The 18899-nt window shown below is 44.0% G+C and overlaps 1 protein-coding gene across 2 annotated transcripts; it reads right to left on the reverse strand.

The window, feature by feature from the left end:
- Positions 1-5836: 5836 nt before the first annotated feature.
- Positions 5837-18797, reverse strand: creb3l4 (cAMP responsive element binding protein 3-like 4). 2 transcript variants are annotated; one of them, XM_078171317.1, is made up of 10 exons: positions 18589-18797; positions 14678-14821; positions 14337-14589; positions 13272-13396; positions 13088-13177; positions 11634-11740; positions 11346-11414; positions 10473-10557; positions 10031-10124; positions 5837-9805 (listed from the first exon to the last, which is right to left on the reverse strand). In XM_078171317.1, the coding sequence occupies exons 2-10, from the start codon at positions 14816-14818 to the stop codon at positions 9480-9482; spliced, it is 1290 nt and encodes a 429-aa protein (XP_078027443.1). In that variant the 5' UTR covers positions 14819-14821; positions 18589-18797; the 3' UTR covers positions 5837-9479. The 2 variants fall into 2 exon arrangements, with proteins under 2 accessions (XP_078027443.1, XP_078027442.1); XM_078171316.1 differs by having other exon boundaries at positions 14337-14592; positions 18589-18794.
- Positions 18798-18899: the final 102 nt, after the last annotated feature.

The raw sequence follows: 18899 nt of genomic DNA on the forward strand, positions 1-18899 counted from the left end.
CACAAAATGATCACAAAGGGACACAAAATGATCAGAAAGGGACACAAAATGATCACAAAGACACACAAAATCAACCACAAAAAAGGGACACAAAATGACCAGAAAGGGACACAAAATGATCACAAAGGGACACAAAATGATCACAAAGGGATACACAAAATCAACCACAAAAAAGGGACACAAAATGAGCAGAAAGGGACACAAAATGATCACAAAGGGACACAAAATGATCACAAGGGGACACAAAATGACCACAAAAGAGACACAACGCCACTAAAAAAGACACAAAAAAATCATTCGCAAAAGGACACAAAATGATCACAAAGGGACACAAAATGATCACAAAAGGGACACAAAATGATCACAAGGGGACACAAAATGACCACAAAAGAGACACAACGCCACCAAAAAAGACACAAAAAATCATTCGCAAAAGGACACAAAATGATCACAAAAGGGACACAAAATGATCACAAGGGGACACAAAATGACCACAAAAGAGACACAGCGCCACCAAAAAAGACACCAAAAAATCAATCGCAAAAGGACACAAAATGACCAGAAAGGCAAACAAAATCAACCACAAAGGGGCACAAAATGAGAAATACCTGGTTTTGTTATTTGTTGTCCTCAAACAGTGGTCTGCAGCTTGAGAGGCGTCTCGCCGAGGTGTCCCACCATCCATCATCCCCTCAACCTCCAGACAACAGTCAGCTCATATACTCCATCATGAAGAACATTGATATAACATGTGTAAGGCGTGCTAATGGAACGTAGCTATGATTTGCAGTAATGTACAATGCCTACATTTTCTTCTGCCGACTGAGCTGAGCCTGCGCATACGTCCATGATTAGTTATCAGCTAAACTGCGATGTCAAGTTAGTCGGCGGAAATAAAATCAATCTGCAACCGTGACTCCAAACAGCTGAAAAAATGTCTCCAAATACTCCCAGCTGGGCGTCTCCTGAGGAGCGCCCGGCGTTTGGAGCTGGGGAACAAACGCGTTGGTGGACACAGGGCCTTATGCTCAGTCAACTACGGGGTTTTTAAGGTCATTGACGCAAAAACTAAACTGCCAACCTCAGCTTTAACTCTTCCTTCACTGAACTAAAGGAGACAAAGATTTTAACTTCCTCAACACGTTCAGTCAAACAAAGAGCTTTTGTTGTCAGACTCAGATCGATTGTACCTGCAGGCATTCTGAAAGACACTGACTGTCGACGAGGACATTTCAGCAACCTGCAGGGCTGATTCAGAGGAAAGCGTGGGGAAGGGTTACAGGTGTGTTGCCATGACAGTGACAGCTGTGTACAGATTACCTGCAGACATCTGTTAGTCACAGACACTACATCATCTCTCTGGCATTTAGGCGTGGAGGCCTTTGGACGAGAGCAGATCAGCAGTGACGTTGAGTACTGTCAGGATGGTGTCAAAGGGACGCTTCAACATCTCAGTGATCACAGGTTATATATGTTTATTCAGCTACGGCAGCACGGAAGGAAGTATTCATCTTATCAACACGTAAAGGAACACTTCATCCTCCAGTTTGTCACAAACACTCAAGAGCAACACATCTGGAGATACATGGTTTTCATCTGTCAGACAAATGTAGAGCAGTAAAAAGTACAGGTTTGCAGACAATGCAAACATTTTTTTCTGGCGGTTGGTTTGCACACGCTGTGTTAATGAACGTGACTGTAGCAGGCTGACATCGAAACAAAAATATTAAAGGAAAGGAAAATGTATTTTAAATTATATTTCAGGGTTCTCATAGTGAAAGCATTTTCATTTGACTCGTTGCTGTATTTGATAGCATTATATATTTAAATTAAGTTATTGTTTTTGATATTGTTAAATAATTCAGAGATTCCTCTGTGCACCACTAGAGGGAGCTTGCGTAACTCTGGCGGTGCACGTACCATAGTTCGAGAAACAATTACTCTAAGGTTTGGTGTTTATCATAACATTCGATATGTCATACACATATCAGACCAAAGTGTGACTGTGAAACCAGTCTGTTTATATCACTGCTGCATTTTTAAATGGCATGATATTAAATCAAAATAATGAATCTTCAAGTCTCTGTATGTTTGTGTTAGTTTGCTTCATTTATCCATCTGATATCCACGTTTCATCCATCCATCTGTAATCAGCAGTATTTCTGTGCCTCCTCTGTGTTGATGCCATTTCAGCAGGAAGAGGACGTGCCCCCCCTCAGGTTCTTCTTTTCAATTATTCAACACAAAACGATCTGAATATTCAAAACGCTCCCCGTGTGCAGAGGAACACGCCTGCTGCTCTGATTAACGAAGGCTCAGCAGGACTGATTTCAATCTGTCTGTGTGGAGAGAAGATTTTAGTGCCAGAAAGTCCAACATGATGAGGCCTGTGAGTTCATGTCTGTGCGCTGGTTCAACAACATCAAGTTTTCTAATAGTTTCTATATTTCTTCCTGATATCCAGAGACAAAACGTTCACTTTCAGACAGAGAGCAGTTTAATTATTTAAATATGAGTCATCAGCAGATGAAACTCCTCGGTTCAGATCAGTCTCACGTCAGAAGATAATTCAGACAGAAAGGGATCATTTAAGATGTCAGTTCCTGGTTGAATAACCACAAAATAATCCAGGCTCTATCTGTAATGCACGGCCCCTCTAATGGATCTATGTGGCACAATGTGACAAAGATGCTGTACAGGAGCTTTAAAGGGACATTGTGTAACATTTTCAGTTGTTTATTGGCAAAAATTGATGTCTGCATTCATAAATATGTCATCACTGGTGTATTATTACCTCCACCAATAATCTGACTTACTCTCGTAAAAGGAGAATTTCGGATTTGTTTGTACATTGTGCGGGTAAGTCGTCTGTGGGGTTCCATTACGTTTCGCCATCTTGAGAATACACCCGCCAGCAAGGGACATACAGCACCGCCTTCGGCGTTTTCGTTGAGAGCCAGGCCAGCACTGCGTGACTGCGCATCACTGCGCCGCTGTTAGCTGTTAGCCGCTGGCCTGTGATTGTATTACCTTTCTCCTTCAGCAGCTCTCTCCACCTGGGAAAGGCAACCCCAATGCTGACCCTTGTTTTTTTAATCCGCCGGTCACGCTGCCTTTTTGATTCCCTTTTGCACTTTCTTGGTGACGAGGATTCCATCTCCCGTGATGCTACATAATACATGATCCTGCATTATGCTCAAAGAGTGGGACTTTGTTATGCGGCAGTAGTGCCGCTGGCCACTAACAGCTGTTAGCGGCGCAGTAATGCGAGGAGAGGGATGAGGTGTGTGAGGTTGAGCCACTTGTCAGTTGTCAAAGGACAAGACGTGATTGGTTTGTTTCAATTTACATCCGCCCCAACAGTCGTACGTTGTAAACACAGCCAGCATGGCGAGGAGGGGGTTTGTCAACTCGCGTCGCGTGTGTCTGTGTAGGAGCCTGAATGAATATTCCATGAAGTATCGGATGACATGGTTTCATCAGTGTTATCATAGCTTTTTGGTACACAGCGGCTACAGTTGTTGCAATACGTGTTTGAAACAGTGAGGCGCTAGAGTGCACCATCTGTTTGAATGCAATAAATGATTTCAGCGTTAGATGGGAGAAATTCCTACACACTGTGGCTTTAAAGATGGTCGCCATGTAGCACCAAAATAGGTTCTCCTATGATCATGAGCCAAACAGCTGCTAATCGTGCTCCAAGAACACAAAACAATACTGAAATTCAAATTCAGTAGTTAAGGTCAGAATTATATTAAATAAAAAGGGGGAGGTCTATTTCATCTTACCTGCTGTCATCAGGCAGGTGAGTGTGAGACGACAGGAGGAGGAGGAGGAGGACAGAGCGGACGGTCCTGGTTCAGGTTTCAGGGTGAAGGCTTCAGCTTCAGGTGGCTGGGAAACAAAGACATGAGCAACATGGATGGTCTGTCCTGAGCATGTGCAAATGGGTCTGTTTAAATACTGATGACTGATTGAGAGACGAGACACAGGTGCGCAGAAGGAGGAAAGTCTGAGGACACCTGGTGGACAGGTGGAGAATGGCACTAAAACTATGGAAGAAGAGAGGCAGGAAAATATTTGGCCAAACCAAACCCAAACGTCAATGGCATCTTAGTATACAATGAGGAAAACTCTGCTTGTGTGTGTGTGTTCCACGTTTTTCTCCTCACTGACTTGGTCAATCCATGTGAAATTTGGCACAGTGGTAGAGGGTCATGGGAGGATGCCAATGAAGCAATATTACATCAATTGGCCAAAGGGGGGCGCTATAGCAACCCATTGAAATGTCAAACTTTGAATGGGCATATCTCATGCCCCGTATGTCGTAGAGACATGAAACTTTGCACAGAGATGCCTCTCCTCATGAGGAACACATTTGCCTCAAGAACCCATAACAACAGCTTATATAGATTTTCCGCCATTTTGAATTTTTTGAAAAACACTTCAAATGGATCTCTTCCTAGGAAGTTTGAGCCATCTGCATGAAACTGGGTGAACATAATCTAGGGACCAATATCTAAAGTTCCCTCTTGGCAAAAGTTGGAAAACTTACTAAAACTGAGCTTCTATAAGGCAATGAATATTGCGGAGGGCGTGGCTCATCACATAAAGGTGTATAACATCTCAAGGGTTTCACCCATCACCACGCAACTTTGTAGGCATATGACCACACATAATCTGAGGGGACCCCTCCATTATTGACCCCATCAAACAAAATGGGGGCGCTAGAGAGCTCATTTCTTATCTAGGCCTAACCACCATATGGATTTTTACTAAACTTGGTAGATATGTAGAACAGGACGCCTCAAGGTGACTGGAGAAATTTAACTCTAATTGGCAACTGGGTGGCGCTATAACAACAGAAAAATGCTTCAAAATGGCTAAAATGCGACCGATCGCTGTGGCTCCCCCTGTGGACCAATGTTGGTGTTTTCTAATGTTTGGTATGACTAAGTCATGGTATGGTATGCTGTACATAATCACAGAAACTGTCAGTGTGTCATTCTGTCAGTCAGTCATTCTGTCTGTCCCACGTTTTTCTACTCACTGACGTGGTCAATCTATGTGAAACTGCACATAGGCATTGAGGACTGGCATAGGTAGAAGGTGACAAAGCTACAAATGGGTATGGACTAGTATATAGTAAATATGAACAGAATGACAATATTTGAGTATGATTACATAGAAAAATAAAGATAAACAAGGGTAAAAACATACAGAGAAAAAGAAAGTATAATCAGTCGGAGGATTCAGGAACAAAGTGTGCATCATTTTCCAGATGCTTAAAAGTGGTTCGCACTGTCGCCTCACAGCAAGAGGATTCTTGGTTTGAATCCACCGGCCGTGACATAGCACTTGTCATGGCAGTTATATACGCTGCTGGACAGCCTCAGTTTGAAACACTGCCGGTAACGACGTAATATAAGGAGCTGGTAAGTCCCTGTAGAGTGTGTGTGGAGGTGGAAGGGTCCAACAAACTCTGAACTTTCACCCATGAGCCCGGTGTTCACTTCCAGTATGAATGTAGAACCAAACCATGACGTTTTTTTGGAAACCTCACCACGTGCTTGTTGCACAGCGTCAACTGACACGCCATCCAGTAACGTCAACAAGAAACACAGGAAGATACCTAGCATGTAATATGTAGACGTGAACGGCACTGAAAAAGCAGCAGTATGTGACGAGTTGGGACGAGAACCGGTTGCAGCATCCTGAAGCTAAAGATCATAATGGTTGAGCAAACATCAAGTGAACTGGTAAACAGTGTTGCAGAGCTGCATGTCTCATGAGTGGATGATAATTTAAAAAAAAAAAAAAAAAAATCAGACTCCACTGATTGTTTCCCTTTTATTAATAAAGAAATAACAACAAATAAAGTGTGTTAGCAGATGAATGACAAACATAAGAAAGCTGTGAGACAGAGAGGTGTCACTCCACTGCAGTGGTATTAATAAGATAATAAAGTTATGGTTTTATCTGATCTTATCTTGGGTCCAGGCTGTTTCTAAAGCAGCCCCTAAATAAATTAATCCCACCCACTTGTTTCCCAAAAGAAGCAACCAATAATTCATCTGTTAAAAAAACAGTTATAATTAGACTCAAACATCCCTCATACAAAGAAAACTGTTGTTCAATATATCCAACATTATTTACAAAATGCCAAAACTGCTCTGAGTGTTTTAGGAGCTACACTCACACCCCTCTTCCACCAGCTCTGCTTCTTTAACCGCTGCTGTTCGGGATTCTTGGGACCTTGTTGCTACCTTGACGACCAGCCTATGCCTCAGGGTGAGCCGAGGAATCAAGGACGCATCATTAATGGAGGGCGCTGCACAACAGAACAACAGAAGGAAACAGTTGTAGCAAGATGGCGTATCACATCGATTACCTGCGAGCTGTTATCAGCTGCAGGTGTTTGTTCATATCCAAAAGTAAGCACGGACCAACTGTTAGAAGACGTAGAGGACTGTTACGTGCACGATTCTATCTCTTTCCAACCTGTAAATATGACACGCCCGCTGGTGTCATCACGGTCAACCCGGTCTCACACTGAAGTCATCGAATACAGACACTTGGTCAGTGACTTCTGGCATCAGACAAAAATAAGCTGTCCTTTTACATTGGCATGACACGCAGCTGGTCGCTGTTATCAGGGGGAAATGCAGCAGGACAGCAACTTAAGTTAGGCAGGTGAAAGTCCGCGTAGGGTGGATGGATCCAATAACCACCGACTTTCCCCTGGGATGCCAGCGTTCACTTCCCAAAGGACTGTAAGTTGCGCTTATATAAATAAATGTATGATATGCATTATAAACCACTACAAATGTAACAGGCTGAGGTTGACACAGCGTCCCAGAACATCAACAACTAACACACCCAGAGTACCTTGGACGTCCTATCTCAAGGCAGAAAGTGGGTGAGCAATTGTCGATATGTGACGAGGTCGGAGTGAGAATGTGTCACGGTTCACACGTCAGGTCAAGGAAAATCTGCTATTTTTTGGTTCTACCTGAGAACGAACATTTTGGCTCTAAATATTTTATTTCTGGCTGAAATGCTCTGAACAGTTCAAAATTAGACGTGGAAACTGGAACAGAAACCATCTGTGTTGGTGGATAAGGGGCATCAGCACCCTGGAACAAGGCACGTAACCCCTAACTGAATAAACTGCTGTATATTAATGTGAAAACAAGCTCAGCCAACCTTCTCTGGGTAAAATAAAGCTACGTTACAGTCAGTACGTTTACATGCACAGCTTAATCGAGCTATGCTCAAAGTTCGATTTTGGCGTCTAATCGGACTTCTGTCCTTGTCCCAGTTTACATGCAACTGAGAAAATCGAATTACTGACGGGAACGTGTCCTCCTCCTCAACACTAGGTGGCGATATGCGTCATTTCAGCGGGTTAAAAGGCCACAAAGGCTGAAGAACAGAAGGAAGTTTGGGGTTATGGCACAACCCTGGATTCAATGTTACACCAGAGTCAACAGGCCCTTAAAAACATCCAGAATCTGTCTGAAAAAAAAAACCCCTTTAAAAGCAAAAACTAAGTTATTATCATGGATATAATTCAAACCTGCCACCGGCCCTGTTATATCAACATTCATCTGTACGAACGACTTGTGAGCGAACCAACAGGAACAGCTCAAATCAAACACAGACAGTGTTTAGGATTTCATGAGCGATCAAGGCTGAAACTAATAATGAATTTCATTACTAATGATCTTTCTATTTCATCAATTAAAGGTCCAGTGTGGAGGATTTAGTGGCATCTAGTGGTGAGGTTGCAGAGCTGAAACTTCTTCGGTGTGCCAAGCGTGTCGGAGAACTACGGTTGCTGACGTGAAAACCTGAATGGCCCCAACTAGAGCCAGTGTTTGATGCGTCTGTTCTGGGCTACTGTAGAAACATGGCAGACTGTGGACGAGGACCTGCTCTGTAAACGTCTCATTCTAAGGTAATAAAAACACAACAATTCTTATTTTTGATTATACACTGAAGAAAATATTGGACACACTACATCTTTACATTTCAAAGTACCACTGGCATTTCATTACTTGGATGACTTAACACTGGATCCATCTCAGGTGAGCTGTGAGCTGAACAGGATCCTGGAGTTCCATCACAACCGTCCAAAAACAAACTGTTCTCACGTGTGAATCCACAGATCCCGCGTGTGTCGTACCCCGATGATAAGATGCCATCTCCTCTTTTTAACCTCCTTGCCGGTGACTCAAAGACGCCTCCTGCTCTGAACAGCGCATCTGGAGTCCATGCAGAGGTAGACTCCAGTCTGGATTCCACTTAAAGGCAGAAACTCTGTGACTGTCGTCCGTAATGTAACGTGACTGTTAAGACAAAAGCTGTGAGATGGTTTGGTTAGCTGGCAAAAAAAGTTTGTGCTGCTTCTCCACTTTTCACTTTTGTTACTTGAGTCTGTCTCTCTCGAATCTCTAGGATGAAGGTGCTGAGTGCAAAGTTAGCAGGACACATAGTCAGAGCGGCCGCAAGAATAAAAGCCAGGCTGATGTTCAGCTTGAAAATGTTTAAAGGTTCAGTTTAACATTTTAGGAAATACGCCTCTTTCCTCTCCTTCCAAGAGTTACATGAGAGGATGTTTGCTACTCACGTGACTGTATGGTAAGCGAAGTAAATATGAAGCTACAGCCAGCAGACAGTTAGCGTAGCTTACCACAAAGAATGGAAACAGGGGGAGACTGTTAGCCGGCGCAAAACCCGCTGTAAAACCACAACTTGGCAATGTCATACTTTAGGTTTTTAACATATGAACCACTGAGCTTTACAACGAGCTCATACTACACGGTATTAGCCAAATTCGCAGCGTTGTACGGTGTTGGCTCGGATCGTGAATGCTAATGAATGTTATACGCGATAATTTGTGGTGTGTCATAGCAGCAGCAATGGACGCCGTCTCTGGGATGCATCACAACGTCCCAGCAGAAAGTCTGTCAGATTTGATTTTCTTTGCATGCAGCACTTCAAATGTAGCTCCTCCCACCTGGTGGCTCTTTCACTACAGTAACATTTTGTCTGGGACATGAACAGCCATAGTGAGTGAAATAATACTAAAAATAGGACAAGAATAATCCAATGTCATCATGCACATCCTCAAAGATGACCAGGGATAATTGGTCGTGCACCAATGTGTAGTGTGTCATGTCTGTCAGCAAAGTCACGGCAAGATTTTATGACTCCACAATCGCCTAATGTGACGTAGTGACTGTCGTGTAGTCTGAACCGCTGTTAGCAGTGTTTGTAGGTGGGTTTTGTTATCTTTGGACAGAGCCAGGCTAGCTGTTTCCCCGTTTACAGTCTTTGTGCTAAGCTAAGCTAAGCTAAGCTAACCACTAGCTTCATATTTATCGCACAGAGGGTTTTGAATTTCTTATCTAACTCTCAACGAAAAAGCAAGTAAGCATATTTCCCAAAATATCAAACCAATCCTTTAAGTCTGTCTACATCTCATCAGCGTGTGCAGGTTTGGCGGGATCATGGCGTCCTTTCCCCGCCGTCGACCTCAGACCGAGCGCCAGCGGCTCAGTCTGCCCGGCAACAAGAGCTGAGCTGTTCCCCGATTGGCTCGCCTGCTGAGCCGTCCCATCGATGCCTGGATTTTCAGGGTTTTCTATTGGTTCTTGGAGGATGGGGGCGCCATCGGGAGGTCCTGATTGGCTGAGTTCAGAGGGCAGTGACGCGGAGTCGGACTCGGCAGCTGGAGCGTCTGCATCCTCTGCTGTCGGCTGGGAGGAGGCGGGGTCTGTGAGGATGTTCCTGGAAATAACTGGAGAGATCAAAGAATAGATCATTTCGACTAATCTGCTGCCACAAAGTTTGACATCTCGTGTGAGAGGACTTTGATACGTTCAGGTTGTAGAAAGTCTTTGTTACAAATAAACGTTTAGTATGATTTTTATTTTCAAACACACTTCTGCCAATACATCCCTGTAAATGCTACATACTGGAGCTTTGATATAATCAACAGGAAGTGACGTGGAGAGCGACTGACCTCCTGTGGGTCTGTAGTCGTCGTCAGCAGACGAGCTGCGGCTGAACGGACTGAAACTTGGCATGATGATGAGACCCAGAGAGACCAGGATGATCTGAGGACACAAACACACAGTTAATGAACACTGACGCACACGGCGGTCGTGTATTCAGAGTCAGGTGGCTCCAATTTTATAAGAAATAAAAATATATAATAAACAGTTTAATTCTTAAAACCTCTAGCAGCAATCAGCAGCATCTATAACAGTATTGTATACTTATTCTATGACTATAAATCAACTATTAAAATTGTTCAATTTTTTCTTTGGTAGTTTTTGTTACATACAGACAGGCAACGGTGATGCTGCGTAATAATTCCTGATTTTAATACTCTATCCAAAAAATGAGAGCTGGAACCAGTGGTGATGTCACACGAGAGAACACACACACACACACACACCTACCAGTAAGCAGGTGCTGGTCTGGGCTCCTTTACTGACCGTCTGTTTGATCAGAGACTGAAGTTGTTGCAGCTGCGCCAGCAGAGACCTGAACGCCACAAACACAAGCAACATGTGTTAACTTTTATTACCTCATTTCTGTTAACAGTAATCTGAGCTCAGACTTGTCAAAGCCAACATGAAACTGACTTCAGGTTTTTCAGGTTTATTTTTTACATCTCAAATAATCACATAAATACCCCGAAACTCAAATGTGACATGAAGAGAAATGTAAAGGACTGAGTGAGGAGGTTCATCAGGCTCCACTGAATGTGTAATTGTGTAAAGTTTAAAAAGCCAAAACAACGAGAACAACCAGACTGTCGACAGCTGCAGAGATGTCAGGCTGTTAGACGGATTCTACTTCATTATCATCACTGTAGACTGAGAGCGCGAGGTTTAACATGATGTCTGAAGACAACAGAAGGAAGAAGAAGAAGAAGACAACAGTGTCCTCTGCCGCTGGAGCACTTGATTGATCAGACTGTCTGAGACACAGACTCAAGAGTTGGATCCATTTCCTGTTTCCCCGGACCGGTCTGATGTTTGAACTTTCACCTGTTCGAATTTATTTCAAAAGGCCGAACCAGTATTTGTCATCATGTTCCACTGTCAACAGGCTGCTGAGTCAAGTGCAACACCTGGTGGTGAAATTCGGTACACCACCCCAGTGTTTGACTTCATATCAAACCTGTTGGACAGTTTTCACAGAGGCACAATTTTTGGTCTGACTTTTGTCTTCACAGAGATTTCAGAGGGGCTTCTTAAACTGATCCTTCAATGAATTCTCTCATCGATCAGTAAACAATCAATAATCAATAATAAAGGTGGTCGTACATGTTTCGTTTCTCCAGCTGCTCCACCGTCCTCTGCAGCTCCTTGTTCTGTGCTGAGCAAGCTGCTGCCCTGTTAAAACACACACACACACACACACACACACACACACACACACAGATTATCTTAACTTGTATTGAACCGACTTGTTTTGTCTCACCAGCAGCAGAACATCTGCAGATATTTAATCTACTTTCAGTAAAGATTAAAACAATCTGAGAAGCTGATTAACAAATACATTTCTGATTAATCCGCCGACCGTCTCAGCTCTGACGTGACATTTCATCCTACCTGCTCTCCAGCCCATCGATGTACTCCTTCCTCCTCCGCCGGCTGTCCTGAGCCGACTGCTTGTTGCGGATTTTTCTCCGAACTCTCTTCAGGATTCTCTCCTCGGCCTGCAAATAAAGGTTCGTTCAAAATAAACACAAGGCTCCTTGGTTATCCCATCATCACTGCAAGTTCCTGATTGAATAAAAAATATTTGTTTTCAAAAAAACAGGCAGAACTGACCCTCCAACCCCTGGCTACATTCACTGTGGGGATAATGACGATACCTATATTTGGTCAAAGAAGATTTTATTTCCATTTGCAGTATCATATTTGGTGGTATGGACCTGTTCTGGGCCCACTCTGCCTTTCTTCGCACCTACCCAGACAGCCTCTTCCAAGTGCCTACATGGAAAGCCTAAAGGCCTTTGCACACTGAGTCCATTTCTTGCAGCATTTTTTTAATCCATAATCTGAAAAAAATCGTTACACAGAGAAACCTCACGCACTGATTCTGAGGCATTTTATTGTTCTATTCATTGTGGTTCCTCCTTTGTCTCTCTCCACTGAAGTCACCTCTCTGACTGACATCACTCCCTCCCTGTCTTTCATTTGGCACCACAGCTGCATGAAGGGGCGGAGCTTTCCTCCTCCTCTTCATCATCATCCTCCACCTGAATATTACTATCTGACCTGTTGAGCCGCTGTCGCCACAGCTGTGTCCCATCACTACATTTTCTTCACTGATTCTTGGTCAACGTCTCCAAAGGCTCTGACGGATGCGAAAAACACCGAAAATTTAACCTATTCTTAAAACTGAAATGACAGACGAAAATTTCAGACTCAGTGTGCAAACGTGACTGACACAATGTGAGGTCGTATTTATTTATAGACGTGCAACAATTTCAGATGAAAAAAACAGACTCAGTGTGTGCAGGGAGCCTATGGCAGAGAGAGCACACCTCCCTGCCCTTCCATGCGCCTACAGAAAAAGCCTAAGGCAGAGAGAGCAGCAGCAAAGACCCCTGGGAACAGAACAGAGCAGCATCAATGACAAACAGAAATGACACTGATAAGTCAGACACAGCATGAAAAGGAGGAGCTGGGGTGGAGGCAGGTTGCAAAATGGCTTGCAGAGGAAGCAGCAACAGTAGGCAGGCCAGAGCAGTTTGAATAGGGCGCCATGAATGACATTCAACAATTGGTTGCATATAAAGGAATCATGTGATCTATCAGCTGACTCCCTTCCATCAATCAGCTGATCCATCAGCTGCACAGTAGCTCTAACTAGAGTCACAGTCAGCGTCTCTTACAGTCTTATCAAAATTAAATCTGGCACAAAAATATTTTATGTGTGCTGAACAGATCAGCTGTTGCTGTCGTGTGACTCATTCCGCAGTGAAAACCTCCTAAACGTTGACTTTTCGAGATTTAAACAGCTTCTGAGTTTCTCTCTGAGTGTTTCAGTGTCTGACCTTGGTGAGGGGAAGGTTGTTGGGCAGAGAAACTCCTTCCTGTGACAGCAGCTTCTGTTCCTCCTCGGTCAGCTGGAGCTCTGGGTACAGCTGCAACAGTAGAAGAAGAGTCAGTCCTCCAGGTCAAACCTTGAGTCCTGACTGTCAGCAGGAAGTGCTAAAAAAAAAAAAAAACAGGCCTCACCAGTTCACCGTCGGGGCTGGGAGGGCTGGCGGCAGTCAAACTGCCATCAAGGCGTGCTGCAGAGACCACGGGCAGCTCGTTCACGATGCATGAGTCCGAAAACAACACCTGAGAGCTCCACTCTTCTGCACGGGACAGGAAGTGACATCACGGTTACTGCTAACACCATCAAGGTCAGGATCAAGATATCCATGTTTGGAATGAACTAATAAGAGCAACAGTTAATCAGGTGAGTGACGTAAGTGTCTGAACATGTGAGTTAATTTTGTATTTCCTCACATTTGAAATGTTCCTAAAAAGATCTGACACCGAGATACCGACAGTCGAGCAATACGTAATATCTTTCTGAGAGTTAATAAAAATTTCTTCATTACAATTTTATTTTTTCTTCCTTGAATATCAAATGGTTTCCAAAACTTACAATCATTTTCATCTGCCTAGCAAAGGCAAAGGCCAAGCAAAGCACCCCAGACGTCCCTCTCCCCAGCAACGCTTCCCAGCTCCTCCTGGGGGACCCCGAGGCATTCCCAGGCCAGATGAGATATATAATCCCTCCAGTGTGTTCTGGGTCTGCCCCGGGGCCTCCTACCAGCTGGACCAGGAGGATCCTGATCAGATGTTGAACCACCTCAACATGAAGGAGCAGCGGCTCTACTCCAAGCTCCCTCTAGATGTCTGACTCCTCCCCCTATCTCTAAGGCTGAGCCCAGACACCCTACAGAGGAAACTCATTTCAGCTGCTTGTATCTGTGACCTCATTCTTTCAGTCACTACCCAGAGCTCATGTAAATACATTTGATAAACTCAAACCTTTTACTAAATCAGATTTAGATCTGATGTGGATCACAGATTAGATCTTTCAAAAACGTTTTTTACTGCAATGTGAAAATACGACATGGCTCTATCTAGAGGCAGGGTTTGGGTTTGTCCTTTTCTGGGCTACTGTAGAAACAACATGGTGGACTCCCTGAAAGAAGACTCGTATGGAGGTATGAACAGCCCATTCTAGGGTAACCAAAACACAATGATTCTTATTTTCAGGTGATTATAGACACCATCACACACCGAGCTCTATGGAGATGATGTTTTCTGGTCCAGGTTCAGTCTTGACTCCACCCAAGCTGCTGATGTCATAAACCACCTGGTAGATGGTCGCCGGGGCTGGCTGGATGGTTGCCGTAGTGACGGGACTCTCGACCACGGGGTCCTCAGAGATGCCGCTGTCGCTCTCAGACGAGGACTCTGCAGGAGGCCCGCTGGGAAACACCTCGTTCGGGTCGACGCCGTGAAGGACGTCCTCTGATTCGCTGTCATTCAGCTTCTGAGGGAGAACAAACAGGACACGCTGCATCAGGTGACCTCACCTGCACCACCCATGACACACTCATGCTAGAGCGCAGACTCACACAGTCGGGGTCCACCGCCCAGTCCTGCAGGGGTTTCTCTGAGCCGCTGTAGATGAGGTCGGAGCATGAGAAAGGAGCATCGAGCTGCCAGCTGTCTGCTGCCACACCGCCCACAAACAGCTCACCGCTCTCTGCGTCCATGACCTGATGACACATCAAACAACCCAGTCTGACTCTGTCCTCCACAACAAACACTACGTAACACATTTACTCAAGTATATGACAGGTTCCTACAGATGAAGGCAAATTAGATTTAAGACTTTTAAGACTTTCAATTCCACTCAGGATGAAATTTAAGACCAATTATTTGTCCCCATGTTCAGACACTAGGAGCAGAGGAAAAATGTATACAGCACAGTATCGCGATATTTTGTGTGGAAATATTTTATCGATACACAGACAACAAACATCCATCTTTTATTATACACATTATGAATTTTTACAAATACAGATTTTAAGACAACTTTTGGTACTAGAATGATAAAGTCAGTTGCCTTTTCTGTCCACTAGATGGGGCTGGTGTTTTTCTTGATGAGGTCAGTAGAGGTCTCAGTCAGTCGCATTTGGCAGGAAGTTCATCAAAACAAAGATGGAGGCACCAGAGAAAGAAATCAGAAATGCGCTGTCGATTAAATCAAACGTCTGGATCCAAGAGGCTTCTTCAGGTCAGGTCAGAACGCCAATTCAGAACTGAAGAGGCCTCTTGGAGGAGAGGTGAAACGTCCTCGAGAAACTCAAGTACATCTAGCTGCCTTCGATACAGCACTCAGAACGAATTCAGTGCCTTCTCAGGCCCTGATCACACAGAAAGCGTTCTGCAGGGTGAAAAACACGAGGCGCACCACACTGCCCTCTTGTTTTAATTGAATACCACTGATAAAAAAAAAAATGCTTGCTACATTGTTGAGGCAGAGGGTGCTGTCTGTAGCTCTGGTTGAGGGTGAGAGGCTGTCAGCAGATAAACAGAGATCTGTGTGGGTACATGAGACCCTAAAAAAGAGGCTGGATCATGGGGAGTACCACCAGTTGGTCCAGGAGCTTCTCCTCCATCATGGACGTTTACAGGCAGATTTTAGGACGACTCAGGGGCAGTTTGACAACCTGCTGTCTATCATCAGGCCGTATAGCTCTGGGTATCCAGCAACCACTACCACCAGTTTCTCCTCCATTGTTTACCAACTGTAAACTTGTTGTTGTGACCACCACAGAAGGCCCGCCTCTCAAATCATCTGATTGGACAATGGGCAAAAAAGCGGAGATGACGTGGGGCGCTTTTCCGCTCTGAGTTGAAGTTTTTTTCAACTTGAGGAGTTCAGAGCGCTCCAGCAAAAACACCAGGTGCCAAGAGCGCAGAACCACGAGGTGCGTAGCAGTGCAAAAACTGCGAGTAAAAAGCTTCATTCATTAAAAAAAAAGGTTCGCTTTCTGTGTGATCAGAGCCTTAGACTTTTTAAGGCTTTGTGGTAAAGGGACCCTGGTTTGAGGTACTTCTACTTTACTCGAGTCTTTTCATGCAACTTTATCCTTATACTCTGCTCTGCAACGGTATGAGATTTTCACAGTTTGGTAACCTTCACAGAACATATCACTGTTTCTCCATATTCAGATTATCATCAGTCAGAATGGGCCTTAAAGGAATTTAAACAGAAGGGTTATATTTGGTGGAACAAACATTTTAATACTTTAACTGAAACCTGAATGTATTTTGTTAATAGAAGTTTGTGTAAAAAGTCTTTCCTTTAAAAATAACTAAAATAAACAGGAGAGTCATCATCCGGTTGAATTTTTTTCAATATCCTAGATAAGCAGATGTACACGGTCTGGTAACTGTCAACTTTTATATCCCTGTATACCTGAAGACTGGTTTATCCCTGCAGCCCTAACTCTCAGACAGAAATAAACTCTTTACTTCGCAAATTAAGATTTCTGCACACAAAACATATGAATCTGATGTTTTAACTGGTCAACAAAAGTTTTAAAGTCTCTGTAATGACTTCCAGTTAGTTTTAATATCAGTTTAAAGATCTTATAACTGATCGTTTTGCCTCAGACTATAAGGTTAATATGAAGATCTGTAGATCTGGTAGATCTGTCAGGTCTCTGCTGCTCACTGTACCAAAAAATCATTTATTTACTTCCTCTGAATTTTGATTTTACACTTATTGTTTTACCTGCTCAGGGTTTGTCAGTGTGTGTTTTCATTGTTTTATTTCTCTCTGTTATTTAAAGGCATTTTAAAGCTGTAACTGTTTCCTTATCTAAGTTTAACACACACACACACACACACCTACAGTAACAGCCAACACGTGAACAAATCAAACAGCAGAATAAAGAGTCTGTCTGGAGGAGGATATCCTGGTGGGTACACACCCACAGACACACACACACACACACACACACACACACACCTAGCCTCTGGTCGTACCAGTCTGACTGAATAGAAACCTGATAAGCTGCTAAACGTGTTTCCAGTTTTCCCTCTCCACTTCCAAAACTTCCTCCCGGACTCTCACAACAACAAAAACAAGAATCACAAGTTCTTGTTTTTCGTCACTTCAGTGAAACGAGACCCCCGAAAACTCAGAGGCCAAACTTTGGGGTTAAAACATGACACTGACGGTCAGAATCTAACATCCTGCGGACTCTAGTTGCATTTCATCTCTCTAGCTGCTGAATGAAGCCAAAGAACCCTGTGGCACAAGTTTTCTCCTTAAAGGAAAACTTGACTTAACACAGTGATGTTTGTATTTCAGTCAGTCGTGATGTGTGACCTTGTATTTGTGAAGAAGACTGTGTTTCTCTTGCACGCCTCCACAGAAAAGGACAAGCATAGTGATTTATCGGTTGACTGGGGACCAGGTGTAACAACAGGAAACTACAGACCCTTTCACTGTTAGTATGATATTTTTTGGTGGGCGGGGCTTAGCTGGAAGCAAAACAATTCTCCACAGACATTAGCTAGCACGTTCTGTTGTCTTGTTTTAGACAGTGGAGGAAGATGATGTGAGTGGGAGCGCACTCTGACACAGACACAGTTAATAAATTGGGAGCGCTGTGATTGCATTAGAGTCAATGAAGCACAGCAGTGTTGTTGCAAGACCCTGGTCTGATCCAGCCCGATGCTTCGTTATGATTGGCTATTCAGTGTCCAGGGCCGAGACTTGGCGAAGAGTCAATTGGCTATCGCGGTGCGTATCGGTCGCTGAAATTCAGATTTTTAAACTGTTGTGAATAAGCGTATGAAGTGAATGGATGGTTCCAACAAACACTGACTTTCACCTGGTTGTACCGACGCAGTGCTTTTATTTTGAAAGAGACTGTATTCAAACTGTACATTTCCTGTGAAAACAGAAGTGTATTTTGAAAACAGACAATTCATGTAACAGGCTGAAGTTGACACAGCGTCCTAGAGCGTCAACAGCCAACACACCCAGGGTACCTTGGACGTCATATGTGGACGTGGTCCATAACCAACATCGATATGTGATGAGGTCACAGTGAGGATGTGTTGACTGATAATGTTAGACCAAAAATGATCAAGCAGCACCGAAAATTATTCCAGATATCACAGACTCAGACCAAACAGGGTTTTGTCCAGACACATATTTACTCAACAACGTTCAAATATGAAAAGGTAAGTTTTAAAAATATAATTAATTTAAGGTGGAGGGAGGGTCATGTGTTTTCTGGGAGTCACTCAGGGAGGCTCAAGGAACAATATCTGTATCTTTGGGAGGGTCAAAATAAAAATAAAGCCCCCCCCCCCCACCCTCCTGTGATAAATACAGAACAGTCCCTAACTGATGTGAGTCCTGTGGTTATTAACGAGCTGTGTATCATCAGCTCTCAGGCCTGATCCTGGATCAGCCGGATCAACAGGAGCAAACTGCACATGAACTGTGAACACTCACTGTGAGCTGACACACTCTTCTTCTTCTTCCTCTTCCTCAGTGGTGGTTCATCAGAGCGGCCTCTCCGCAGCTGCAGGAGGACCGACAGCACAGACACCTCAACACGCGTCTTTCTCCTCTTCACGGTGGATCTGGGGACCAGCTGGCAGCTCCGCGTCCAGGTCCGGACTCAGTAACTAGTCCGCTTCCTCCTCCGCCTCCTCCTTCTTCTTCGGTGGATTTACTGTCGGACATTACAGGGAGATGTCGCCACCTGCTGTCAGAGGAGGAAGGAGTCACTGTGTAGAGACTTCTGTTACAGGTAAAACTTC

Source organism: Epinephelus lanceolatus, chromosome 10 (genome assembly GCF_041903045.1).
Source record: "Epinephelus lanceolatus isolate andai-2023 chromosome 10, ASM4190304v1, whole genome shotgun sequence".
NCBI lineage: Eukaryota > Metazoa > Chordata > Actinopteri > Perciformes > Serranidae > Epinephelus > Epinephelus lanceolatus.

Coding starts and splice junctions, on each gene's coding strand:
- creb3l4 (XM_078171316.1), bottom strand. CDS start 14,818: ATGGACGCAGAGAGCGGTGAGCTGTTTGTGGGCGGTGTGGCAGCAGAC. Junction 10,125..10,472: donor AGACCAGCACCTGCTTACTG/GTAGGTGTGTGT, acceptor TTGTGTCCTCAG/ATCATCCTGGTCTCTCTGGG. Junction 9,806..10,030: donor CGACTACAGACCCACAGGAG/GTCAGTCGCTCT, acceptor TGATCTCTCCAG/TTATTTCCAGGAACATCCTC.